A 27,467-nucleotide genomic window follows, 5' to 3' on the forward strand; every position below is an offset into this window, starting at 1 on the left:
CCAGGCCGCATTTCCTTCCTGTGCAAGGCCGGGCGAGTGTCCCCGTCGCGCCGCTCCTTCTGCCTCGGGGTGAGTAGCGGCTTCCCACGGGCTCTGGCTAGACGCACGCAGGATCCCTGGGAGATCCTTCAGGAACCGACTCCGATCTGGGAGGTCCCGTCGGAAAGGTCACCGTGCCCTCCTCCCATTGCACCTCCGCGCCGCCCCCTCCAGCGCCCCGCAGCCCCGGGTACTTTGGGATTAACCTCCAAGGGCGTCCCGGGCCTCGCCCTGGCCTCCAGCCCGGGCTCCTGGGCTGGCTGGGCGCGGCCCCCCCACCCCCAGGCTCGTGCGTCCCCAGGGCTTCTCTGTAGCCCGCCTGGGCTTGGGGGACGGGGTCCCCCCCCCCGTGACCCCCGTTCCCGGGCGCGTAGGCGAAGGAGGCCGGCGTGGGTCGGGCTGAGGGCTGACCCGGCGCCGGTGAACCACTTGGTGCAGAAGAAGATGTGGGTCTTCAGGGCTGGGCACGGTGCTGTTAGTAATCACCTGCCCTCCCCGTGAAGGTTGGCGGGCTTCCTTTGTCATACGCTGGCTGCATGCAGGACTTAGGACCCTTCGCGTTAGAAACCCTGGGAAAGGCACTGCAGTGAAGGAGCCGGGAAACACTGCTGAATGAACGCCATGTTCGGCTCTTCATCTGTCATGATAAAGCATGATTGCCCTTTCCATTCTGAATCGGATAGCTCTTTAAGAATGAATCTGCTGTCAGGCTTGCCTGACAGAACCGAGCCACCGTGCTTTTGCAAGATTTCTTAGCACTTTTGAGTATAGGTACATATTTGTGTGTTCGTGTTGCTGAACTTAAGTGTTTTTATATGATTTCTGATGTGTGCAGTTGAGGCGCTTACTGTGTATTAAGCTGTAATGATCCTGTGATTCTAACAGCCAAATATTACAGATACATTAACACTATATGAATGGTAGGTGAGCCTAACACTACAGGTATGTAAGCATTATATGAGTGATAGACGACTGTATGTCTCATTTTATAGGTACTGGATGAAGTATTCTCAGTTACTGTCTGCAAAGCAAGAAGTTTCAGTGTCAGGTCAGGATTTTGATGTCCTTTGAAAAGATAGGCAAACTTTTGAGAAGTGGCGTTGTTAGTCCTAAATCTGTACTGTATTCATTAATTATTTCAGAATGTGAAACTATTTAAAGAAGCCTTTTGTGTCTTCGCGTTTTTATAGGGCTAAAAATTGTTACTCTTTGATGACTGTGAAATGTGCTTCGGTAATAGCCCTACTTTGTTCTTGTAGTTCAACGCACATCCAGTGGATGGCAGTTTCTTCACTACCAACTCAAACTTTAAACGAATGAAAACATTTTATTGAAATGTAACCACTTTTCACAGATTAATGAAAGCCCTTACCTTACCAAAAGGTTATTTTCAAGTGGGAATAATACCTTATGTATTGCTAATCATATTCCAATCACCTTTTCAACTTTACTCTGTCAGAATAAAGACTAAACGATCCAGTGTTTTGTAATCTCTCTCTCTTTTAAGAATACATGCTGGTGTTAAATGTGTTACATGAGATTTTAGTCGAATGACTACCTTTCTAACTGATATAACAGGCTAGTGTATTCCTTGAGTAATTACATCTTACCCTTATTGAATGTCCATTATTGGATATACAATTATTGTATATTGTATATTGTATATCCAATATACCCTTATTGTATATAGGTGTTCAATAAGTGCTTGTGGAATTACATTACTTAACATTAGTAAAGTTTTCAGTTATTTAGTTGTTAGGTTTAGTGAATGACTCCTAGTAATGGAAAATTAGAGAATTTTTTTTTTTTTTTTTTGCCAGTTGTGGGGGCTGAATTCTGGGCCTGGGTGCTGTCCCTCACCTCTTCAGCTCAAGGCTAGTAGTGCCCTACCACTTGAGCCACAGCACTACTTCTGGCTTTTTTCTACTTATGTGGTGCTGAGGACTTAAACCCAGGGCCTCATTCATGCAAGGCAAGCATTCTACCACTGAGCCAACTTCCCAGCCCCAGAATTAGAGAACTTTTGACTTTGGGAATTCCTTCTGAAGTCTGGCAGTGACTTTGTTGGAATGATTGAGTGGGAGTTACAGTTATAGTTTTATATGTTGAACAGATAGTTTTTAAATTGTCTTGTGTTTGACAATTAAAGTTATTAATCCTGTTTATAAGTCTTTAAACTCTAGTTAAAGTAGCATAGTTATAAAGCCAATAATCACAAAAAAGAAGACATTTGTTAAGATAATGAGGTAGGGCTAAGTGTATACAAGGTAGAGAGTTTTTGTGAATTTGAGATTTCATTGAACAGATTAAGTTGGTTTTTGTTCGTTTTTTGTCCATTGTGGGGCTTGAACTGGGCCTGGGCACTGTCCCTGAGTGCTTCAGCTCAAGGCTAGTGCTCTACCACTTGAGCCATAGTGCTATTTCCCACTTTTTCTGTTTATGTGGTGCTGAGGAATTGAACCCCAGGTTTTCATGCATGCCAGGCAAGCACTCTACCACTGAGCCACCTTCTCAGCCCTAAAGTTGGTTTTTTGACATTTGGATAAAATTTGACTAATCTTAAGTGAATGAAAGACAGTAACCCATCAGGGTACAATGTAAATACTGGGCTGAAGGGAAAATCCATGTGAGATATATCTCTTTTTTTTTTTTTTTGGTCAGTTGAGGGGCTTGAACTCAGGGCCTGGGTACTGTCCCTGAGCCTCTTTGTGCTCCAGGCTAGCACTCTTATCACTTGAGCCACAGAACCACTTCCAGTTTTTTTATTTATTTTTATTTTTATTTTTTTATTTTTTGGTCCGGTTGTGGGGCCTGAACTCTGGGCCTGGGCGCTGTCCCTCAGCTCTTCAGCTCAAGGCTAGCACTCTGCCACTTGAGCCATAGCGCCACTTCCGGCTTTTTTCTTTTTGCTCATGTGGTGCTGGGGAATCGAACCCAGGGCCTCAGGCATGCAAGGCAAGTGCTCCACCACTGAGCCACCTTCCCAGCCCTCCAGTTTTTTAAGTGGTTAATTGGAGATTAGAGTCTCCCTTCTGACCAGGCCTGCTTTGAACTTTGATCCTCAGATCTCAGCCTCCTGAGTAGCTAGGATTACAGGCATGAGCTCTTTGTGATACTTTTCAATGTTAGTGACTCCAGCTATTGAGAGTTCCCATTGAGAAATGATAAAAGATAACATACTTCATTAGATGGGTGCCTGGTGGCTCATGCCTGTAATCCTAGCTACTCAGGAGGCTTAGATCTGAGGATTCCGGTTCAAAGCCAGCTGGGGCAGGAAAGTCTGTGAGACTCTTATCTCCAATAAACCACTAAGAAAACCAGAAGTGGCATTGTGGCTCAAGTGGTAGAGCACTAACCTTGAGCTGAAGAGCTGAGGGACAGCACTTGAGCCCAGAGTTCAAGCCCCACAACCAACTAAAAAAAAAGGTAAAATACTTTACTGATTGGATAGCTTTGGATGCCTGGGAATCCTATAATGGCAAAACTTGGAGGTCTTATTAGGGAGAAGTACATACTCTTGAATAGGAAGGAAGTATAGAAGAGTAATTTTAAAATGTAAAGAAATTGGACCTATTTCAGAAGCAAGAGGAGGTCTTTAATGGTAGTAAGAAGAGATACAATTTTAGAATTGGAAAAATCATGGATTTTAATATGTGTAGCACCTAATTTTTTTTTTTTTTTTTTTTTTTTACCGTTACTGAGCTGTCCAAATTCTGATTTATTTCCTTTTTAGGTGAATGCAAAATGTGTTCTTTTTTCCTTTATGTATCACATAGCATTAATCACACCCTTGTTGTTAGCAAGGCTTAATGTTTAAAACTCTCCAAATGTGACTGTCATATCATCCCTAACAAACTTGGTTTGTATAGTTACTGCCTTTGACAGTATAGTGAATGCGTGCTATAACCTAGCTGTGATTACCGTCGTTACCAGGGATATATTGTATATAAAAGAAGCCACATTGTCTACTTTCCTCCTTATTCTGGTGAGAGTACTGTATTCTTATGGTAGATTTCTTGGCTGATTTTCAAAGTTTGCTTCATACATAGCTGAAATGTTGGAGCAGTTGGATGGTCCAAAACATTTAATATCAATTATTGAGAAAGTGGTATGTTTAATTAAATTTACTCAGGCATTGAAATCTTTCGAAGTAGGATGGGTTAGAGGCATGGCTCCGCAGAAGAGTGGGCCTGACTAGAAAGTACAGGCTCTGAGTACCCAAATCCAGGTGCTGCCAAAAAACAAAAAGAAAGTATGAGAAAAAAGTGAGTCCATTCATAGTTTGAATTTTACTAAAAAACATTTACCTGGCATATAGAGAGATATATACCATGCTAAGTTACACTTGATAGAAGAAATTCTTATCATATTGGTCAATTATTTTGTTGTCAGACACCTTTTCTTTAGTTTAGTGGTAGTCATTGTTTCCCAGACTTCGAAATCTATATTTAAAAGCTGAAAAGCAAATAAAGGTTTTATTGTACTTTTCATGAAATACTTCTTATTCTGTTATTAAATACACCTGTGTCTAATCTACTTCAGTTCTTAAGAGAAGCTTTAAATGTATTTAGATAAGATTTAAGGGGCTAGGAAGGTGGCTCAGTGGTAGAGCGCTTGCCTTGCATGCATGAGGCCCTAGGTTTGATTCTTCAGCACCACATAAGCAAAAAGAAAAAAGCCGGAAGTGGCGCTATGGCTCAAGTGGTAGGGCACTAGCTTTGAGCTGAAGAGCTGAGGGACAGCGCCCAGGCCCAGAGTTCAGGCCTCACAACCGGCCCCCCCCCCCAAAAAAAAAAGATTTAAACATCTTCTCAAAATGAAGTATTTTTTTTAAAGGTAAATGTTTGATTTTGATTTGAAGTTATTTTTACTTGGTTAGTTCAGGCTCCTTCATAAGTCATACCTAATTTTAGTATAGCAACTACTTAGTGACATTTCTCTCTTTTTTTTTTAGGATAACAATCAAGATGGTACATGCTGAAGCCTTTTCTCGTCCCTTGAGTCGGAATGAAGTTGTTGGTTTAATTTTCCGTTTAACAATATTTGGCGCAGTAACATACTTTACCATCAAATGGATGGTAGATGCAATTGATCCAACCAGAAAGCAGAAAGTAGAAGCTCAGAAACAGGTATGATGGAAATGTTTGAAGGTCATTTGTCTTACAGGTAGTAAAGATTTTCCTCCACAACTAAGAATATGGAATAATTACATATTAGTGAGAATTTCTATAATACCCACATATTTGATACTTTCTCAAAAAGTATTAGTTTATCAACTTTTTTTTTTACTATAAGAAACTTGTTACAAGAAATGATTAATAAAATACAGTATCTTATTACAGAATAGTTTTGTCAACTCATAACTGAAGAGATTAGGTACAACTTTAACAAACTAGACAAAATAATTTATCTTGGGGAAATCAGTGGAAGGTGTGGCATTAATCAAGATGCATTATACTTATAACCTGACTTAGAGAATTAAAACCTCTTTGTACAACTTATTAATAGTTCAAATAAATAAATAAGTCTTTCCTAATGGTATATATTTTGCTTGGTATGACATGAAATTTGATAATGTTGATAAGCTGGCAGTCTTAAACTAACAGACTACACTGAAAAATCTAAGCTGTTACTTTAAAAAGTTATTGATTATTAAGAAAAGTTGTGGGTTTTTTTGTTTTTTTTTTTTTTGAGTCCGGTCATGGGGCCTGAACTCTGGGCCTGGGTGCTGTCCCTCAGCTCTTCAGCCCAAGGCTAGCACTCTACCACTTGAGCCACAGCGCCACTTCCGGCTTTTTTCTTATGTGGTGCTGAGGAATTGAACCCAGGGCCTCGAGCATGCAAGGCAAGTGCTCTACCACTGAGCCACCTTCCCAGCCACTGTAGTTTTTTGTTTTTTTTTTCCAGCTTTGCCCTCTTCAGTGGAAGTAGGAATAACAGGACCTATTAGAGTAGTCTGGTCAGAGTGGAGGGAAGGGCTTATGTCAAGTAGAACTTGCAGGGAAAGTTCTTGCATGGAAAAGGGTTCTGAATATAAAGCCTAGGAAGAGAATTCCACTTTTAGCTTATTAGTTTATAATATCCAGAATGATAAGGCTCATGTTTTTTTGTTTGGTCAGAAGCCATAGCTTCTTTGTGTTCCCTCCACCTTTTTCCTCCCTGAGTTCTGGCCAGCTATTGAAATATTCTGTTGACCCATTGAAAACTTCTGAATATAAGTGATGGTTAAACAGGGAAATAAATACATGTGAGTAGGCATGTAACATAGAGTCTTATGTAAGAGGATTGGAGCCAGAAGAAATTAGAAGCAAGATCTGTTAGACTGTAGTGATAGCAAAGAGCTAAAGAATAGGAGAGTGACAAAAGGAATAGCATGGGTGAGAAAGACTCAGAATGAATGCTGTCTTTGAATGATGTGTGGAAAGAAAATAATCAAGAACTAGGCCATTTAGGAAATCAGGCATTGCCAGATGTAGTTCAGTTGAAGTATATTTTACTTGGAGAATAGCTGGGAATTAAGGAATTAGAATGCAAAATGAGGAAGGTAGTGACTTTGTGGTAAGAAAAGAGTACTGAATCAAAAAGCATTGATGGCTATGTTGGGGGCTTACACCTGTAATCCTGACGATTCAGGAGCCTGAGATCTGAGGATCATGGTTCAAAGCCTGCTTAGGGAAGGAAAGTCTGTGATCTCTAATGAACCACCACGGGCTGGGAAGGTGGCTCAGTGGTAGAGTGCTTGCCTTGCAATGCATGAGGCCCTGGGTTCGATTCCTCAGCACCACATAAGCAAAAAAAAAACACCTTTGTTCTAATGAATCACCACCACAACCCCCCCCCCCCCCTGCTAAAAAAAAAAAAGCTGTAGTGGTGTGTGCTGTGGTTCAATTGCTAGAACACTAATTTTGAGCAAAAAAGCTCAGGGACAGTGCCAGGTCCTGACTTAACGCCTCAGACTGGTTTTTTTTAAACCAATTTAAAAAAAAACATAGCTGTAGAACACTTTGAGGTTATTATATTATCAGTGGGGCATGTGTAGTTTTAAAGATGATGACTTCGAAGATGAAAGGTAAAAGATGGCATTGTTGTATCAAATCAGGAACAGTAACTTAGAAGTAATTTTAGGTTGTCTTAAACAGAATATTTGTAAATAACTTCTAGTCTGATAATGGGGAAATTTAGTCTGTACCAGGTTGGATTTTTAATTGGTAATGAGAGGAGAAATTTCATTAGAGGGTTTTACAGGGGTGAGGATTTTCAGGGCATATATGTACATGGAATAAAAAACGTATAATGTGCCTGTGTCTTTGTGATAGGGTTAAAAGAGCGCTAACTTTGCCTGGGCTGATCTTGAACTTGAAATCCTCCTGCTACTGCCTCCTGAACAGCTAATATCATAGGTGTATACTTAGAGTTGTAAGGAACTAATAAGGATAAGCAGGGTTTCTCAAAAGACACAATTGATAGTGTAGACCTGATAATTATTTAAGATGTGGGAGGGGGCTTTTCTGTGCCCTTTGGAATGACTTAGTTGCATCCCTGCTTTAACTGACTAGTTGCTGATGGCACCCCTCCTCCCACCCCGAAATGTGACATTCAGAAGTATTTCCAGATATTGCCAGATGTCCCTCTAGGGGCCAAAATGTCTCTGGTTCAATCTGCTATTTTAGAGCATTGCCTAAGAAAAACACATGTGGGATGGCTTTGCATTTATAGCAACATAATGAAAAAGAATAAATTAGTGTCTTTACCAGTGCTAAAATAGGTACTTTTCATAGCCAACATAAAAGATTTATAGACAAATGAAGCACATTCATGAAATGAACCTGGGAAGGCTGTCATTCATTGATGATTTTACAGCTGCAATTACATAACACATATGTGCCGCCCCCCCCCCCCCCCCCCCCCCCCGGAGGTAAATGATGGCCTAAACAGGTATCCTATTTTCTCCTATACCAAGAGGTGGTTAATTTGTCCTGGTTTCTGTGAAGTGGGACATCAAATATTTTCTACATCTAGGGGCTCATGATGGGAAAAGGCCAAGAGGCCTAGAAATTTCTTGTGTGTGTGTTCATTGCTTTTGAGATTTCATATGTATGTATGTATTTTGAAATGTCACCCAGTATCAATCCAAGAAAAGGAAGTTAATTTTTTTTTCTCTTTATAGGCAGAAAAACTAATGAAGCAAATTGGTGTGAAAAATGTGAAGCTTTCAGAATATGAAATGAGCATTGCTGCTCATCTAGTAGATCCTCTGAACATGCATGTAGGTATCTTTAATCATGTGTGCGTGCACACACACATATGTGTGTGTGTGTGTGTGTGTGTGTGTGTGTGTGTACAGCATTTTTCAAAGGTCTGAGAGACCACTAACTGAGATCAGTACTCTAGGAAGTGTCAAAGGAATCAGTACACAGTGGTACAGATAGGATTTCTTACATAAATGGATAGAATCTGCAAAGGAAAAAGAGAGTGGGATGAAATCTGCAGAAAGCCAGCCATAATCTTCCAAGTGTAGCCACATAGGACATGCTTCATTATTGTACCTAGTTGTGATAACACATTTAATATTACTTGTCAGGAAGCTTATTATAGACTTGGTCTGCCATACCTATTGGGAACTATTCATTTGTACTCCCTCTTATGTGTACCAAAATTCTAGAGCATTGACGAAGAATTATAAACCGTAAACTACATTATTGGCACAGAGTTTAGGCACAATGAGCTATTCTTATCAAGGAGTGGTGGGAACAAAGTTACAAGAAAGCCTTTCTAAAGGTAACAGTGTCAGGCCTGCTATATTAACTCTTTTCTGCACATTTGCTTTGTATTTATATATATTTGTCTTTGAGGTATATAAAGCTTCAAGTCATATGTTTAAATTGTAGTTTGAATCTTTTTTTTTTTTTTTTGGTCAGTCATAGGTCTTGAACTCTGGGCCTGGGTGCTGTCCCTCAGCTATTCAGTTTAAGACTAGTGCTCTACTATTTGAGCCACAGCACCACTTCCAGTTTTGTGGTGGTCAATTGGAGATAAAAGTCTCATGGACTTTCTTGCCTGGACTGGCTTTGAACCAAGGAGATCCTCGGATCTAAGCCTCCTGAGTAGCTTGGATTACAGGCGTGAGTTACCAGCACCTGGCTTGAATCTAAATTTTTATTCTGCATTGTGATAAGACAATGCAAGATTCCAAATCCCAGTTTTTCTATTTGTGGCCTTGGCAAATGGTTTACTCTTTATGTTCCCTCATATATGATTGTATTTCTGTTTCTTTGGAGGATCAGATATCAGGTATTATATGAATATTTTATAATCAGAGATATACAAGTTTGCTTATGTAATATATTAATGTTATATTGACATAAGTAAGTAGAATAAAGTATGATAGCTAGTCTCCAAACCTAGAACATAAAAATCTACAATGTCTTAAACATCTGTATGTAGAGAAATACAAATACACTCTGCAATTAAACCTTTTGGTGGGGGAATTGTTTGTTTTTTGGTGATACTGGAGTTGAACTCAGGACCTTGTGTTTGCAACCACTCAGCCACATCCATAACACCATTTCAGTTTGATTTGTGAATTTGAAATGGCATCTCTTGAGGGCCCTAGCCATATTTGTTTCTGAGTAAGTCTACTAACAGATAATATTTTGTTGCACTATTGGTGTTAAGTTTTTCTTTATATTTGGCTTCTTTTTCTCCCCTGTTAAATTGTAAAAAAAATAAATGTGTTTTATTTACAAAAGAAATTTTTAGCAAAAATCTTGATAAACTATATATACATACATATGCCTATTTACAGCACTTTTCATCTTTTTTTTTTTTTGGTCTGTTGTGGGGCTTAAACTCTGGGCCTGGGCGCTGTCCCAAAGCTCTTCAGCTCAAGGCTAGTGCTCTATCACTTGAGCTACAGTGCCACTTCTGATTTTCTGAGTGGTTTATTGGAGATAGGAGTCTCACAGACTTTCTACCTGGGCTGACTTTGAACCACAATCCTCAGATCTCAGCCTTCTGAGTAACTAGGATCACAGGTGTGAGCCACCAGTGCCCAGCAGTTTTCCTCTTTTTGGAGGTACTGGGGTTGAACTTGGGCTCACACTTGCAAGGCAGGTGTGCTCTACTACTAGAGCAGTGCCTCCAGCCTCCTTCTGTGTTATTTTCAAGGTAGGGCCTTGTTTTATGCTTGGGCTGGCTGAGCTGTCATTCTCCCACTTGTACTCCCTCATGTTGCTGGGATAATAGGTACACATCACTGTGCCCAGCCACTGTGCTTCTCATGGGATAACAGATGGAGTCTCTGAACTTTGATTCCACGGCTGGCTTCACACCCTCCCATCCCCTCCATCACCACCTCTCCACCTCTACCTCCCAAGTAGCTAGGATTACAGGACTGAGCCACTCAGTACAGCAACACTTTCACTTTTGAGAAATAAAAATAGATGTCTAGTTTAATGGTATAGACACTATTTTTGATGTTCTTATTTTGAATAAGATAGCATCCTATGTGACATACATTCCTGGTAAACTCTTCCCCTCAGCCAGTGCTAAAATTAGTAGTCTGAACTGTTTCTGTGTCTTATAGCAGAATATTTCCTCCTCATAAATGGAATGAGTTCAGTTTATTAGAATTCTGCATTGCAGATTTTTAAGTACCTGGTTTAGTGAGGGTTCTGTTTTGTGTCCTTTCCTGGGGATTGAACCAGGGCTTTGTACTGCTAGTCAACCTTTCTACCATTGAGCAACACTCCCTTTTTCCAGTATAGAAAGTTGACAGCTAATTTCTTTCTCCAGTGCAAAATTTTTAATTTTATTACTACTGTGAAATTTTCCCTTGTGTTAATATATATTATTTCTAATCATCATATTATATTAGTTTGCTGTTGGGGGAATTTTTGTTTTTTAGCTTTTGTGAGTATGCATTAGTTGTAAAATTCATGTTCTTGTTGAACTTAACTTTTGCCAGGTTACTTGGAGTGATATAGCAGGTTTAGATGATGTCATTACAGACCTGAAAGACACAGTCATCTTACCAATCAAAAAGAAGCATTTGTTTGAAAATTCCAGGCTTCTGCAGCCTCCAAAAGGTATAGTATACTATAATTAATATAATACATGTGAGTGTATATACACATACCTTCACTTAAACCATTAAAACACTTACAAAAGAGGGCTATTATAGAAGTGGTATTTTGATGTTAGATTCTGAAGAGAATGCTGAGATCCAAGAAACTTTTGTAAATAATAATTTTTAAGTAATTGCTAATTCTTCAGCTGAAATTTAGATAAATTATTTTCCTTGTTACATGTCACAGTAAATATTTTTTGTTTCTTCCAAGTAAATTCAAAAGAGAAAATTTAAGATTTAAAAAACCCAAATCAGTGGTTGGGCACTGGTAGCTCTCTCCTGTAATCCTAGCCACTCAGGAGGCTGAGATCTGAGGATCACAGCTCAGAGTCAGCCTAGGCAAGAAAGAATGCGAGTTTCTTATCTCCAATTAAGTACTCATAAAAAGCAGGAAGTGGCACTGTGGCTCAAGTGGTAGAGAACTAGCGTTGAGCACAGAGAGGGTCAGGGACAGAGCCCAGGTCCTAAGTTCAAACCTCAGGACCAGCAAACCAAAAAGAAAATTTGGGTTTGTCCATGCATCTGTTTTTCTTCAATGTAATTGTTTTGTGAGTACAAATTTTTAAGCTTCTCGAAAGCACAAACATTTTTGATCTGTTGAAATAGGTTATGAGAGTATCACATTAAATTAAAAACTAGTTAAAAGGTTTGTAAATAATAATATAAATGTCTTACATTATCAACTCATCACATTAAATATTATATATTACATATAATATTAACATTAACATTGTGACAACCACTTAAAGGATATAGAAAAGGTGCCATATTAATATTATTGCTAAGCTCACTGGAGATATAATGTGAAGCTTAGTGGAATCTAATGTACATACAGGAATGGGAGAGAAAATAGTTCGTGGATAAATGTGACATTCATATAAATGTCATTCAGAGCAAACGAGATATTGCTATCTCTGTGTAACTTACCTATCATAGCTGTATCTGCCAGAAGATACAAAAGTTTTTTGTTTGTTTGTTTTGTTTGTCATGGGTCTTGAACTCTGGGCCTGAGTGCTGTCCCTAGCTCTTCAGCTCAAGGTTAGTGCTCTACCATTTGAGTCACAACATCACTTCTGGTTTTCTGATGGTTAATTGGAGATGAGTCTCACAGATTTTCTTGCCCAGGCTGGCTTTGAACCACAATCCTCAGATCTCAGCCTCCTGAGTAGCTAGGATTACAGGTGTGAGCCACTGGCACCTGGCACAAAAGTTTTTGCATATTTAATCTTCTGACATTAGTAGCTGTTCAAGTAATAGTATTAGTTGCAGTCTGTGAGGAGAATTGGGAAATCTCAATCTGCAAGAAAGTAGATAAACTAGAAGTTGTTTATTCAAAATGAGAAATCAATTTGTAAAAAGATCAGATATTCTAAAAGTACTGAGTACTTTTATGAAGTTATGGTTTGGAAGTTTTTGCTTGAATATTTTGTTCTAAAAAGCCTGAGAATTAATATGTATAGATGAGTTTGCTACTAGCATTGGACATTGCATATTCCATGTGATGAAAACAATGAAATATAATCATCTAAGCACCTGCAGTCATCTCTGTTTTCAGCTTTAAGTAAAATAGCATTAGATTTTTTTTTTTAATTGTGTCTCAAGTCCATCCCAAAAAATTATCAGTAGAAGCCGGGCGTCAGTGGCTCACACCTGTTGTAATCTTAGCTACTCAGGAGGGTGAGAGCTGAGGATCACAGTTCAAAGTCAGCCCCAGCAGAAAAGTCCATGAGACTCTTATCTCTAATAAACCACCAGAAAACCAGAAGTGGTGCTGTGGTTCAAGTTGTAGAACGCTCACCTTTAGCTAAGGAGCACAGGGACAGCACCCAGGCCCAGAGTTCAAGCCCCACGGCCGACAAAAAAAAAAGTATCAGTAGAGCTTCAAATTATAACTGACCTATATATTTTAAGCATCTAAATAGATTTAATTAAAAGTTGCAAAGAGTGCTTGAAAATGTTAACGTGTACCGGCAAAGTTTATAGATTTCTACTATAAAAAAGATGAATAAAATAATTGAATATTAGGAAGATTGTAGTGTGTGCAGAATTAAGTTAATTACCTCATAAGCTACTGTAAATAAATTCTTAAAGGTAATAATAAAATAATGTTGATTCCAGGAGTTCTTCTCTATGGGCCTCCAGGCTGTGGTAAAACCTTGATTGCTAAGGCTACAGCCAAAGAAGCAGGCTGTCGATTTATTAACCTTCAGCCTTCAACACTGACTGATAAGTGGTATGGAGAATCTCAGAAATTAGCTGCTGCTGTTTTCTCCCTTGCCATAAAGCTACAACCTTCCATCATATTTATAGATGAAATAGGTATGTTTTCTATGTGAGCATTTGATTTATTTTATTTTTATTATCTTTAATTAGTTTTACAAAAGCATTTCAATTCAACATGTTGTATGTCTACATTTGCATGCTAATAAGTGTCAGTCCTTTCATCATATATAGAAACATGAATTTTGTGTGTGTGTGTGTGTCTGTGTGTGTGTGTGCTGAGACCAGGTTTAAACTCCACTTGACAGAGCCTCTTGATACTGTAGAGTCTTATTTCTCTCCTACATCTTGACATGAATGTATATTATAAAAGACACAAGTTATGTTTTAATTTTCCTAATAATTTACCAGGGATATTCTGTCAGGATAATATCTGAAAAGACAAAGATGACCTCTTTGCTTCCTTGTAATTCTTTGTAATTCTGTCAGTTAGGTGGTTTTACATTAGATGCAGAGTAAATAAGTCATTACTCCATTTTAGACTCCTTTCTACGAAACCGTTCAAGTTCTGACCATGAAGCTACCGCCATGATGAAGGCTCAGTTTATGAGTCTCTGGGATGGATTGGATACTGATCATAGCTGCCAGGTATTTGAGCAAAATCTTCCTTAATTTTGTGTTGTTTTTGTTACCAGAGAATTTTGTGGGCTGCTTCTTATACTTTTGTACAAAAGTTTTTACATAATTTTCATACTTATCATTAAGTGATAAGGATTCAAAATAGGGTTTTTATAAATTTTGATTCTTTTTTTTTTTTGGGTCCGGTCCTGAGGCCTGAACTCTGGGCCTGGGCGCTGTCCCTCAGCTCTTCAGCTCAAGGCTAGTGCTCTACCACTTGAGCCACAGCGCCACTTGCGGCTTTTTTCTTTTTGCTTATGTGGTGCTGAGGAATCGAACCCAGGGCCTCAGGCATGCAAGGCAAGGACTATACCACTGAGCCACCTTCCCAGCCCCAATTTTGATTCATTTTGATGATTGCTACCAAATGCAGAGGGAGAAATCCACACTGTGTAGTTGGTGCTCTGTGACATGGACACCCTGGTGACAGTCACATCCATTTGCTCTTCACTCTGACTCCATCAGTAGTGCTAATCAAAAGAAATGTGATGTTGGGGCTAGGAATGTAGTTTAGTGGTAGAATGTTTGCTAAGCATGCATGAAGCACTGGATTCCATTCCTCAGTACCACGTAAACAGAAAATGTGGGAAGTGGTTCTGTGGCCCAAGTGGTAGAGTGCTAGCCTTGAGCAAAAGAAGGCCAGGAACAGTGCTGTATCCCTGAGTTCAGGACTGGCAAAAAAAAGAAAAGAAAAAAGAAATGTGACGTTTTCAATGATTGCTTTAGTTGTCGTGCTGTTTGTATATGCCTGCAGCTAGATATGGCACATCTTCAGCAGGCTTCTACATCATGATTTCTCTGTAAATGTACTGTTGGAAAGTAGCCTTTCTCACATTCATTTGGTTACCTTCAGCTGTTAGTCCAGTTAATCACATTTAAAGCTTGTCTATTTTACATTTGGTGGAATTTATTTTAGGAAATGAATAAAAGTCTATTTGAGCCTTAAATTTTTGCCCAAATTCAGAATTGCACTGTTACAGGACTAACATTTCTTAAATTTGTATTTGTATTTAATTTTTTTCCTCCAGGTGGCAGTCTAGTTGATTAAAAATAAATTAGCTTTCAGGTTCTTGTATAACACTAAATGTAAAGAATAGAAAGAGTATAAGATTTGGTGGATATCTGTGTGGAGTTCTGCTTTAGAAATCTAAATCATTAAGCAGAAATAAAATACTATTAGAGAAATATGTTTTTATATAATAAATCAAGGGTTGGGAATGTGGCTTAGTGGTAAGAGTGCTTGCCTAGCATGCATGAAACCCTGGGTTCAATTCCTTAGTACCACATAAACAGTAAAGGCTGGAAGTGGTTCTGTGGCTCCAGTGGTAGAGTGTTAGACTTGAGCAGAAGAAACTCAGAGACAATGCCCAGGTTCTGAATTCAAGCTCTAAGACTGCCCCACCCCCCCCCAAAAAAAATCAGTTTTATTTGAGATAGCAAATGTTGATACTATTAGGTTGTATTAAAGTATTGAAGTCTTTTACAAATGTACTTCTTTTGACTTTGTCTTCATGTGGGTTGATATAGAACTGTGTGTGTGTGTGTGTGTGTGTGTGTGTGTGTGTGTGTGTGTGTGTGTGTGTGTGTGTGTGTGTGTGTGTGTGTGTGTGTGTGTGTGTGTGTGTGTGTGTGTGTGTGTGGTGTGTGTGTGTGTGTGGTATGTCCAGTGCTGGTATGGATCCCAGGGCCTCACGTGTGTATATGTGTGTGTGTGTGTGTGGTGTGTCCAGTGCTGTATGGATCCCAGGGCCTCACCTATGCTAGAAAAGCACTCTGCATTGAGCTACACTTACAGCCCCTACCCAGCATTTTGATATTTACTTTTACTCTCTTGCTTTTGTTTAAAGGAGGATTGTTTGAGGTCTTACTTAAAACTGAGAAGATACTATCTTCAGTGCTGTGAAAGTTCAGTGAGATGATGACATGAAAATACATGATAAGAATCTTTAGACTTAAGGAAGACATTCTTTCCAAAATATTGTTAAAAGATTTGAAGGGTCTCCCCACTTAAACTCCCATTTTATATTTATTGAATAACTATATTTTGTGAAATACAATTTTTTAAATTAGGTTGTTATACAGAGGTTTCAATTCCATAAGTCAGGTTAAAAATACAAATTTTTAAGTCCTTTTAATTTTTGGACAAAGCTACTCACTGAATTATTTTGTAAAAATAGTAGTCTTTTTCTTAAAAAACTATTAAGAGCATGGTTCACATGATAGGGTGCTTTCTGAGCTTGTGTGAGGCCTTGGGTTCAATTCTTACCCCAAAATATAAAAACTCTTAAGTTCTTTTGTAATGGTACTTGCAGCTGAACAGTACTAGAAATCCCAGTAATAATGTATTAATAGAAATCTGGATTTGCTATTATTAACAAATCTGGTTAGGATTAACTTCCATTTTGTATATAAAGATCTTCTGTGTCTTAGTAATAATGACCTCAAGGAATATTAATGTATGTTTAATGCCTTGTGTTGTCTTTGTATATTTAGGTTATAGTGATGGGTGCTACTAATCGCCCTCAAGACCTTGACTCGGCTATAATGAGAAGAATGCCTACAAGATTTCATATTAACCAGCCTGTAGGTGGTCTTAATTTTAGCATATGGCTTTTTAACAGGTCTTTATCTGTGATTTTGAGTAAGGGAATGTTTTGTTCCATAGGAATCATGTTTGATGGGCAGGGAAGGAATCGGGTAGGAAGCCTCACAGTTGCTTCTCTATCCTTTTCACTTTCTTTGGTCACTCCCCGCTTTCTCTGTCTCTCCCTCTCCCTCTCCCTCTCCCTCTTTCTCCCTCGTTCTCTCTACCCCCCTCCTTCCCTCTCTCTCTCTCTCTCTCTCTAGCTCTCCCTCCCTCTTTCTCACTTTCCCTCCCTCCCTCCCTCTCACTTTTTTTCCCCCTCTCTCTCCTGTGATCAGTGTTTTTATTTTTCTTCTAAGAATATAATTACCTCAAGAATTTAATTACCTCAAACTTGCATAGACATATGAGTAATGTACTTTAGGAGGCTACATAAGAAAAATTTAAAGTTTTGGATTATCATAGAGTAAAATTTGGTGACAAAGGTCAAAGGATTGTTTTGGTCCAAAGGCTTCATATGAGGAGCAGAGCACCTGGGGTATATTTGAATAATTGTTGGCAAATGTACTCAGTGCTTCCTCCTTGATTGGGTAATGATTCGAAAATATACATCTCATCCATACAGATGTATCCATACAGATATATGGATGAGACTGAACTATTACTTCCCTTCTTTCTAGCATTTTTTTTAAAAAAGCTACTCAGCCTCCTGAGTAGTTAGGGTTACAGGCATGAGCCATCAGCATCCAGCTTGTAAATTATGATAAACTATTGCCAGTCAAAAACTTCGGTTTTTCTGGTGATATTTACATACTTAATTGCTCAATTTGAAAAGTGAAGAGATGGTTTAAATTAATATTAAACAATACATTGTGTCTAGTACAATACTTATTGAGCTTTAATATACGTCAATACGTGTACTGGAGAATGGAATGTGACTTTTCTTCTCTAAGAACTATGGTTTTTTTTTTTTTGTTTTATTGTTTTTTTTTTGGGTCCGGTCGTGGGACCTGAACTCTGGGCCTGGGCGCTGTCCTCAGCTCTTCAGCTCAAGGCTAGCGCTCTACCACTTGAGCCATAGCGCCACTTCCGGCTTTTTTCTTTTTGCTTATGTGGTGCTGAGGAATCGAACCCAGGGCCTCAGGCATGCAAGGCAAGCACTCTACCACTGAGCCACCTTCCCAGCCCCTCTAAGAACTATATTGTAGGAGAAGACAGACATATATAAATAATGTAATATATGATTTACAAATGTGATTTTTAAAAGCTGTGAGAAGCTGAAATAATGCAACTAGTTATGCTGTATATGGAGATAGTAGAATTTACAGAATCAAGTTGGGCCTTGAAGGCTGGAAGGAATTAGATAAGTGAGACAAGCAGAAAGTTTCTATCACTGTAAACAGAGGCAAGAAGGGGGTAGAGCCACTCAATTTCAGTTTAGGAACAGTCTGTTCAAACACCAAGGGGAATGGAGTGGTGAGACTGGCAAGGTTGACTGCTGCCATGTTTAGATGAACTTTATACAAGGATTTATTGTATTTTTTAAGCAAGAGATTGGGATATTTTAGAGAAAATTCGTTGACTTTATTCTCAACACTATGATTAGTTGTCTTTATCAGTAACTAGTTGTAAGCCTATATATAGACAACTAAGGTTTTTGATGTACATGTAGTATGGAACATAGTATACAACATAGACTGTAGCATTTATTAAAGTTGTAAATTTGAAACTGTACGCTATCACCTGAGTTTAATGGATGTCATCAAGTTCATTAAAAACTGTTAATATGTTACAGGGTAATTTTTTCTTGTGTAATTACAATGTCAAAGTGCATTATTGATCTTACTTTAAAACTCCTTTCCAAACAAAGTGTTTATTAACTATAAAAGCAGTTACTGGTGGGGCTGGGAAGGTGGCTCAATGGTAGAGCGCTTGCCTTGCATGTATGAGGCCCTGGGTTCGATTCCCCAGCACCATATAAGCAAAAAGAAAAAAAGCCAGAAGTGGCGCTGTGGCTCAAGTGGTAGAGCGCTAGCCTTGAGCTGAAGAACTGAGGGACAGCACCCAGGTCCAGAGTTCACTGTGGCCAAGTGGTAGAGCACTAGCCTTGAGCTGAAGAGCTCAAAGGACAGTGCCCAGGCCTAGAGTTCAAGCCCCACAACAGACCAAAAAAAAAAAGTTACTGGTAGTCGTATAGCATATCAAATAAACATTCCTACATACCACACTTGAGTTACAGAAACATCATAACCAACTGTTTTTAGAATAAGGAAAAATTCAGCCACGATAACTTAAAAAACCATCAGTATTTATTCTGTATGTAAGGTAGTATAGAAAGGAGTTCCTGTTTTAACTAAAGTTTGCTAATAAGTATTAGTGAATATGGAGATTACATGTTGAAATGAAGAACTGAAAGGATATAGTTGTTATGTCTTCTAGTCTACTAGTTTAAAAAAAATCTTAGTGTTGATGGATTCTCATAAGTTTAGTAAATGAAGTGAAAAATAAAAATCACAGGGCTGTATGGAAAGACATAGTCTTTGAAATTCTTTTACTCACTCAGATGTTAAAGGCATATTATTTCCCAGTCATTGTGCTATGCACTGAAGATGCAGATTAAAAAATATAATTCATGCTGGGTGCCAGTGGCTCATGCCTGTAATCCTAGCTATTCAGGAGGCTGAGATCTGAGGATCATGGTTCAAAGCCAGCCCAGGCAAGAAAGTTCCTGAGACTCTTATCTCCAATAAACTACTCAGAAAACTGGAAGTGGCACTGTGGCTCAAGAGGTAGAGCACTTGCCTTGAGCTGAAGAGCACAAGGACAGCGGCCAGGCCCAGAGTTCAAGCCCCCGACTGACAAAACACACAAACAAACAATTCATTAGGACAATCATTAATCATTATAAATTGCGTAGTTCATAGTGGTGAATAAGAAAAACTAGCTTATGCTATCTCTGTCTTGTCTATCTATATGTCTATCAGTTATCTATGCTGACTGGAAATTGTTCTGTTTTTAGGCTCTAAAACAAAGAGAAGCAATCTTGAAGCTCATCTTAAAAAATGAAAATGTAAGTAGAAAATTATGATTTTTTTTCCTTATCCTGAATATGTTTATATTATAAAGTCATGTTAAGAGAGAAAGGAATAGTGTAGCTTTGAACTTGAACTAAATTCTAATGAAACCTTGAAACTCAGTAACTTGTAGTCAAAATGTTCTGTAAGAAGGGTGTGTGCACTCACATGTACCCATGCGCGTGTACACACACACACACACACACACACACACACACACACACACACACACACACACACACACACACACACACACACACACACACACACACGTACATGTCTGTCTATCTGTCTGTCTGTCCTTGGACTTGAATTCAGATTCTGGACGCTTTCCCTGGGCTTTTTTCTTGAAGGTTAGTGCTCTGTCAGTTGAGCTACAACTCTTTATTTCCAGCTTTTTTGGTAGTTAATTGAAGATTTTCAGAATTCAACCTCCTGAGTAGCTAGGATAACAGGTGTGAGCTACTGGTAACCTGCAAAGTTTCTTTTTCTTTTTACATAGCAATATATTCACCTGGTTTAAGCATTATAACATATACATTAAATGATACCCAGGGAAAAGTCTTTTCCTGCTATATTTCATCTGTATACTTTCAGATTGATACTGTGCCTATAGAAGCAAATTAGAATACATTATTATTCTCTGGATTTTTTACATAAACTGCTTGACTATTAGCCAGGCACACTTACCAGCTTTTTACACTTACCTTAAGATCTTTCTATATTAGTATATAGCTTTTCTTTATTCTATTTTTTCTGCATAATTATAATGTAGAGGACTCTAGGATTATAGTTCTATGCTTTATTTAATCACTTCTATACTGAAGGGCATTTTAGTTAATTCTGATCTTTTACTAGTATAAAAATAGTATATTGAGGGGCTGGGAAGGTGGCTCAGTGGTACAATGCTTGCCTTGCATGCATGAGGCTCTGGGTTTGGTTCCTCAGCACCACATAAGCAGAAAAAGCCAGAAATGGCACTGTGGCTCAAGTGGTAGAGCACTAGCCTTGAGCTGACTCAGGGACAGTGTCCAGGCCCAGAGTTCAGGCCCCATGACCAACTGAAAAAAAAAATAGTATATTCAACATATGTTCATATGAACTTTTACATGTCATTTCATACTTGTGTAAGGATATGAGCAGAGAAATCTTTTCAGAAGAGAAATTACTAGATCCAATGACAGGGTATTTAGACGGGTTGTTGGCTGTTGCCAAGTTGTCCACGACAGTTTACTCTCATATCAGCCATATCAAACTACCTCTCTCCCTACCACTTTGATGATAGGTAAAAAGCAGTTGTCTCATTAAAGTTTTAGTTTTCATTCTTTAGAGAATAAATGATTATTTCTATATATCCATTTTTTGATGTTGTTGCTAATCTCATGATTAACAGAAAACAAACATGAACATAAATGACTTCACATGAAATGAGAATAATATATATATATATAAATTGCTTAGTACCTTACCATTAGTTAATAGATGATCATAGTCATCATAAATGTATTATTTTCTTGCTTATTTTCTCCTCTCAATCTGTCATTATTTTAATGTCATTATTTTCTACAAAGTTCATTATTGTGCTGACTTAACTATCCTGGCTGTAAACTTATGTTGGAAAGCAAAACTTTTAAATGTTTAATTAGTGTGGTGGTAGAAGAATATTAAAACATTACATTTCTGGGCTGGTAAGGTAGCTCAGGGTAGAGTGCTTGCCTTGCATACGTGAGTCCATAGGTTCGATTCCTCAGCACTACATAAGCAGAAAAAGCCAGAAGTGGCGCTGTGGCTCAAGTGGTAGAGTGCTAGCTGAGCTGAGAGACAGCACCCAGGCCCAGAGTTCAGGCCCCACAACCGACAAAAAAAAAAGTAACCAACAAACAATGGCTGGAGATAGGACTTCGGCAGTAAGAGTGTCTGCCCAGCAAGGTGGAGTCCTGAATTCAAACCCTAGAACTAACAACAACAACAAATTAACTTCTAGGAACTGTGAAAGTTGCTTTGTTTTTGTTTCTTGTTTTGGCCAGTCCTGGGGCTTGAACTCTGGGTCTGGTAGCTATCCCTGAGCTCCTTTTGCTCAAGGCTAGTGCTCTACCACTGGAACCACAGAGCCACTTCCATTTTTTTTTTTTTTCTGTTACTAATTGGAGATAAGAGTCTCATGGATTTTCTTGCCTGGGCTGTCTCAGATCCTCAGATCTCAGCCTTCTGAGTAGCTAGGATTACAGGTGTGAGCTATCAGTGCCCAGTCTGAATTTTTTTTTTTTTGTCTGTCGGTAGTGGGGCTTGAACTCTGGGCTTAGGTGCTGTCCCTCAGCTCTTCAGCTCAAGGCAGGTGCTCTACTGCTTGAGCCACAGAGCCACTTCCAGTTTTCTGGTGGTAAATTCAAGATAAGAGTCTCATGGACTTCCCTGCCTGGGCTGGCTTTGAACCATGATCCTCAGATCTAAGCCTCCTGAGTAGCTAGGATTACAGGTGTGAGCCACCAGCACTTGGCTGAAAATATTCTTAAAAAATATTTCTCCTCCTGTGCTGTTACAATATGCCTAATTTTCTTTAGTTATAGGATCAATATTTGGAAATACTTTTGTACAATCGGTTTTGCATTATTTTATAAGTATGTCCCTGTTTGTTTAAGGTGGATAGACATGTTGATCTGCTAGAAGTTGCCCAGGAAACTGATGGGTTTTCAGGAAGTGACCTAAAAGAGATGTGTCGAGATGCTGCCCTGCTCTGTGTTAGAGAATACGTGAATTCTACATCAGAAGAACGGTATGTGTATTTAGGCTTGACTTCTAGTATTTGGCAAATCTTTTAGAACTTTTAATTTTTTTTATTATTTTGTTTGTAGAATAAAAGATAGCATTGATTTTGCCTCTTATCTGCCCTTAGCCATTTACTACTTGTCTTTGTACTTTTGTGTGAGATTCCACATTCCCTTGACAGAAAAAAAATGTTCCCCAACCCCTGTAAGAATGAAAGGGGGTAACCATGGTTACTGGTAACCATGCAATGGGTCATAGAAAGCAGATCGAAACCTAGGCTTGTCCTCTTAGGAAAACAAGTTGCTCTAGCATCCCTAGATTTCTTCTGCATTTTAAAATTCTCCTATATGTAGAAATGAGTGCTCGATAGGAAATGTACTCATTACCTTACTAATGTTACTGTAACCCCTCTGTGCAGTATCTTTTTTCTTTTGGTCCAGTCGTGGGGCCTCAACTCTGGGCCTGGGCGCTGTCCCTCAGCTCTTCAGCTCAAGGCTAGCGCTCTACCACTTGAGCCACAGCGCCACTTGCGGCTTTTTTCTTGTTGCTTATGTGGTGCTGAGGAATTGAATCCAGGGCCTCAGGCATGCAAGGCAAGCGCTCTACCACTGAGCCACCTTCTCAGCCCCTCTGTACGGTATCTTTACAATAAAAAAAAAAAAGAAATGAGTACCTGCCTACTAGAAATTTCACAGATAAAGGATTGTAAAGGTGCTGAGGACTTTGTAGTTAGCAGACAAACCAATGATCACTTAGCAAACTATTTTAAGCTAAAGTGGGTGAGCTTGAGAAATTAATTTTGTACCATCCTTATTCCAGCAAAAATGTTTATGTACTAGAATAGAGCTTTGTTCTTTAAGGACATTACTTAAAAGCCTACTTTCCCTGAACCTGTAGTATCTTGTGATTTTTTTTTTTCTCCCCTAGAATATCAACCCTCTAACAAAGAACTTCTCTGGCTTACAAAACCAGTGTAATTTGGGGGGGATTGTGTTAAATGAGTTAAACTGTTGCTTTTTTCTCCTCCCTAAGTTTCCTGAAGTTTCATTCCAGATGATGCATTTTTTTTTGTCAGTCCTGGGACTTGAACTCAGGGCCTGGGCACTGTCCCTGAGCTTCTTTTTGCTTGAGGCTAGCATTCTATCACTTGAGCAACAGTGCTACTTTGGCTTTTTTTGTTTATGTGGTACTGAGGAATTGAATCCAAGCTTTCATGCATGCTAGGCAAGCACTCTACCACTAAGCCACATTCCCAGCCTGCAAAAATTTTTTTATAGAAAGGCTTTCATGAAAGCATGTCAAGCAATAGCTCTATATACATTGGTTTCTGAGTTTTATTTCAAGTAGTAACTATATATGCATCAGTTCAGGACTCATCCCAGTCCCCATGTGGACAGTGTCATTCCATTAGTTTGTTGTCAGATTGATTGAGCTACTGTAGTCAGATATCTTCCTTCCAAAAATCTTTATTTTGCTTGCCTTCCTTCACTTCTTGCCTTTCTTCCTTATTTCCTTCCCTTCATTTCCCTCCCTCTTTCCTTCCCCTTCTTCCCCCCCCCCCTCCTTGTCTATCTGTCTGTCTCCTCTTTTTCTCTCTTGTTTTGTTCTCTCAAACAGACTCGTATGACTCACACTGGCCTTGAACTTGGGATCATCCCACCTCAGCCCCCAAGTGTTGGGATTACTGTGGTAATGATATCTCGATCCAAAGATCTTTTACTCTTAGAATAAATAACCAACAAGTATATACATTTTTGCTTAGGTAAATTAATGAAGGACCTGTTTTTCTGCTGCCTTCAATCCCTGGAAATTTTGTATTTCAATATGAAAAATCTAGCTAATAGGTTGAATATTTCTCCTAAATGTCTGAATTACATATAATATAGGTATAATATACTTGTTTTCTTTTTCATGATTAAAATGGAGAATACTTGGATTTTTAAAACATTTAAAGTGATGACTTTTACTTCCAATTTGTAAAAAGCTCAGTGTGCATGAGTGTTTGCCTAGGAATGCATAGTTCAACGGAGGAAAATTTTATTTCTTGTTTGATTTCTTATGTTATTGTTTTGGTAAATTGGCATGCCTTTATATTATTTAAATTTTTCATCTTATGGTAATGTTCTATACTTATATTTTTGGTGTAAAGCATTTGATTTGTTAGCCAGATAATTTGACTTTCATGTTTTTTGTTTGCTTTAAGCAGCCATTGCTTAAAATTTTTTTTTTTGTTATTTTGGACTGGTTTCAGTAGTTCCTGTCTGTAATCCCAGCTACTTAGGAGGCAGATCTTTGGTAGATTATGGTTTGAGGCCAGCCAGTAGAGACGGGGAGTTAGCAAGAGTCCATCTTAACCAATGTGTGATGGTATGTACATACTGTGATCCAACTTCTGGTGGAGGCATAAGTAGGAAGATTGTGATCCCAGGCCACTCTAGAAAAGAAGTCGAGGTACTATCTAGAAAAATAATAACGAAAAAAAAAGACGAAGGTATGACTCAAATAGTATAGACCCAGAGTTTATACTTCAGTACCACCACCACCACCACCACCACAACAACAACAAAACACACACAACTTTTATATGCATAGCTAATTCCAAGGAGAATTGGCTCAAAGTACCAATTGTGTGCTTCTTTGGGATCTTGGATAGGAAAGATATTATTATTAAACTCTTGTATAGTTAAAAACAATTTGTTTTAAACTTTTTTTTTTTTTTGGTCGGTTGTGGGGCTAGTACTCTGGGCCTGGGTGCTGTCCTTGTCCTCTTCAGCTCAAGGTGAGCACTCTACCACTTGAGCCACAGAGCCACTTCCATTTTTCTGGTGGTTAATTGGATAAGTCTCACAGACTTTCCTGCCTGGGCTGGCTTTGAATGGCAATCCTCAGAGCTCAGCATCCTGAGGAGCTAGGATTACATGTATGAGACACCAGTGCTGGGTTTTTACCATATTTTTGTTACTGTTGGGGTGGGGGTGGGGCAGGGTGCGTGTGTGTGCACATGCCAGAACTGTGACTTGAACTTAGGGATTAATACACTTTATGCTCAAGGCTGGCATAGCCCTCTACCACTTGAGTCATACCTTTACCTCCAGTGCAAAGGCACCCGTTTGCCTCTCCCCTTCCCTCCCCCCCCCCCTCTGCAGTTTGTTGGAGGTAAGTCTCATAGACTTTACTTAAAAGCCAGAGTTGGCTTTGAAACCATAGACCTTAGATCTCAACTTCCTAAGGAGCTTCATTACAGGTTTGAGCCAACAGTGCCTGGTTTACCAACCATATGTATTTTTTTTAAATCTTGAGAAATATTTGATGATTTGGTGGTCTTGTTTGTGTTTCAGTAATGATGAAGATGAAATCCGGCCTGTGCAACAGCAGGACCTTCATCGGGCAATTGAAAAGATGAAGAAATCAAAGGATGCAGCATTTCAGAATGTTTTAACTCATGTTTGTTTAGACTAAGAGTAAAGGTCATTTGTACAGTTCAGTGATCTAGTTTGGTGTGTCCTCTCATCAGTTCGTGGAAAGAGTGCTCACAGAACAGTGAGGGAGTCTGTGTATATGGTTTTAATACTAAGTTATTGAGGTATAGGCATAAAAGCGGTATTACTATTTGTCAGAAATCATGAGGAGGAACAATTTAACCCAGCCTGAATATGGGTGCTTGTGTTTGACCTCACTAGCCATATGTTGTTATAGCCTTATAGCATCTAAGCTGGTCTTAAGTCATGATTCATTGAATACTTAGTGAGCATTGGGAATGTGGTTGGGTGCTGGTTCCTAGACCTGTGAGCATGTGTGTATGTGAGTGTGTATGGATGTCTGTATATTAAATGTATATATCCACACATTTTTTATTGACATTCTGTAGATATATTTGAATACAGAAACCTTTTTTTTTTAACCCCAGTTACTGAATCCATACTACCAAGTAGTAATAGCACGGCCAGCTTTTAAGGTTGTGTCTCACTGGTACTGTGATTCAGCCATTTCTAGTTGTCATTTATTTTAGGCTTCTTAAATTTCTGTCTGCAGTTGATTAGTTGAATTAGCCACAGCTGCATATATACATGTGGCTCAAATTATAATGGTTGTTAGGATAATCAAATAAAATTACTTGTTCAGTGATCAGCATGGAATGGTTATTAGGCAGACCGATTTCACCTCTTTCTGCTAGCATGTTGAGTAGACTTTTTTATGTTTTAAATTGACTTATGTTTGGGTGGAGCCTTTCAAAAGAATGGGTTGGAGAAACCTCAGTGCCCTTCAGTCCATGTCTGTATATGACCTTCCTTTCTTTTAATGTGACAGTTCTGTTTTAACCATGTGTTTTAAAATGTTATTTAAAAGTTATATGTTCTTTAATTATGGTCAAATATAATTTGGTCTCCCAAAACGAAATGACAGTTTAAACAAGTAGCCATTACTAAATGTACTTAAAAATATTCATTTTGTAACTCATTTACATGTTTTTTTTTCCTCACTGTGGCCTCATTAAGTACAAATGGACACATCAGAATTCCCATGATCTTATCTGTAGTAGTCATTCTATGCTATGTAGACTACACAGGAAACATTTTTTTATTGTTCAAAATTCTACTAACCAGAATTCTGTCACAGGCACCCAAGCACGCAGCACGTCGAAAGAGCACAACAGACCGTAAGCTGCCTTCTCAATCATCCGAGACTAAATTATCTTTCAGGTGTTTTTATTTCCTTAAGCCCTCAATCGTTACTCTTGAGCTATTGGATGAATAGTCTCCCAAGAACCTGCTGAGTAGTTTCTTCCCCCATGTTGACTTTGGTGGGGAGAGTTTGCAGGAGAACCCCGTGCAACAAGAAGGCAGTTACGGATGATGGTGAGGGTGATAGAAAAACGAATGCCAAATATAAGAACCAAAAATTTCAAAATGTGTCCCAATTTTAATAACTGTTATACTATTATTTTGTAATGTATAATAAAGGGGTCCCTCTTACTTAA

At 38.8% G+C, this 27,467-nt stretch overlaps 1 protein-coding gene across 2 annotated transcripts; it reads left to right on the plus strand.

The window, feature by feature from the left end:
• Atad1 (ATPase family AAA domain containing 1) lies at positions 1 to 27,467 on the plus strand. 2 transcript variants are annotated; one of them, XM_042689292.1, is made up of 10 exons: positions 1 to 69; positions 4,994 to 5,168; positions 8,207 to 8,305; positions 11,006 to 11,126; positions 13,286 to 13,486; positions 13,929 to 14,035; positions 16,559 to 16,648; positions 19,669 to 19,719; positions 22,363 to 22,496; positions 25,828 to 27,467. In XM_042689292.1, the coding sequence occupies exons 2-10, from the start codon at positions 5,007 to 5,009 to the stop codon at positions 25,946 to 25,948; spliced, it is 1,086 nt and encodes a 361-aa protein (XP_042545226.1). In that variant the 5' UTR covers positions 1 to 69; positions 4,994 to 5,006; the 3' UTR covers positions 25,949 to 27,467. The 2 variants fall into 2 exon arrangements, with proteins under 2 accessions (XP_042545226.1, XP_042545227.1); XM_042689293.1 differs by having other exon boundaries at positions 25,831 to 27,467.

The sequence above is a fragment of the Dipodomys spectabilis genome, unplaced genomic scaffold, assembly GCF_019054845.1.
Source record: "Dipodomys spectabilis isolate Male_0828 unplaced genomic scaffold, ASM1905484v1 ptg000125l, whole genome shotgun sequence".
Lineage (NCBI taxonomy): Eukaryota > Metazoa > Chordata > Mammalia > Rodentia > Heteromyidae > Dipodomys > Dipodomys spectabilis.

Excerpts from the sequence above, each read along its gene's own strand:
- Atad1 (XM_042689292.1), top strand. The coding sequence starts at position 5,007 with ATGGTACATGCTGAAGCCTTTTCTCGTCCCTTGAGTCGGAATGAAGTT. Across the intron at positions 16,649-19,668 it reads GATTTCATATTAACCAGCCT|GCTCTAAAACAAAGAGAAGC; the intron begins GTAGGTGGTCTT and ends TTCTGTTTTTAG. Across the intron at positions 22,497-25,827 it reads AATTCTACATCAGAAGAACG|TAATGATGAAGATGAAATCC; the intron begins GTATGTGTATTT and ends TTTGTGTTTCAG.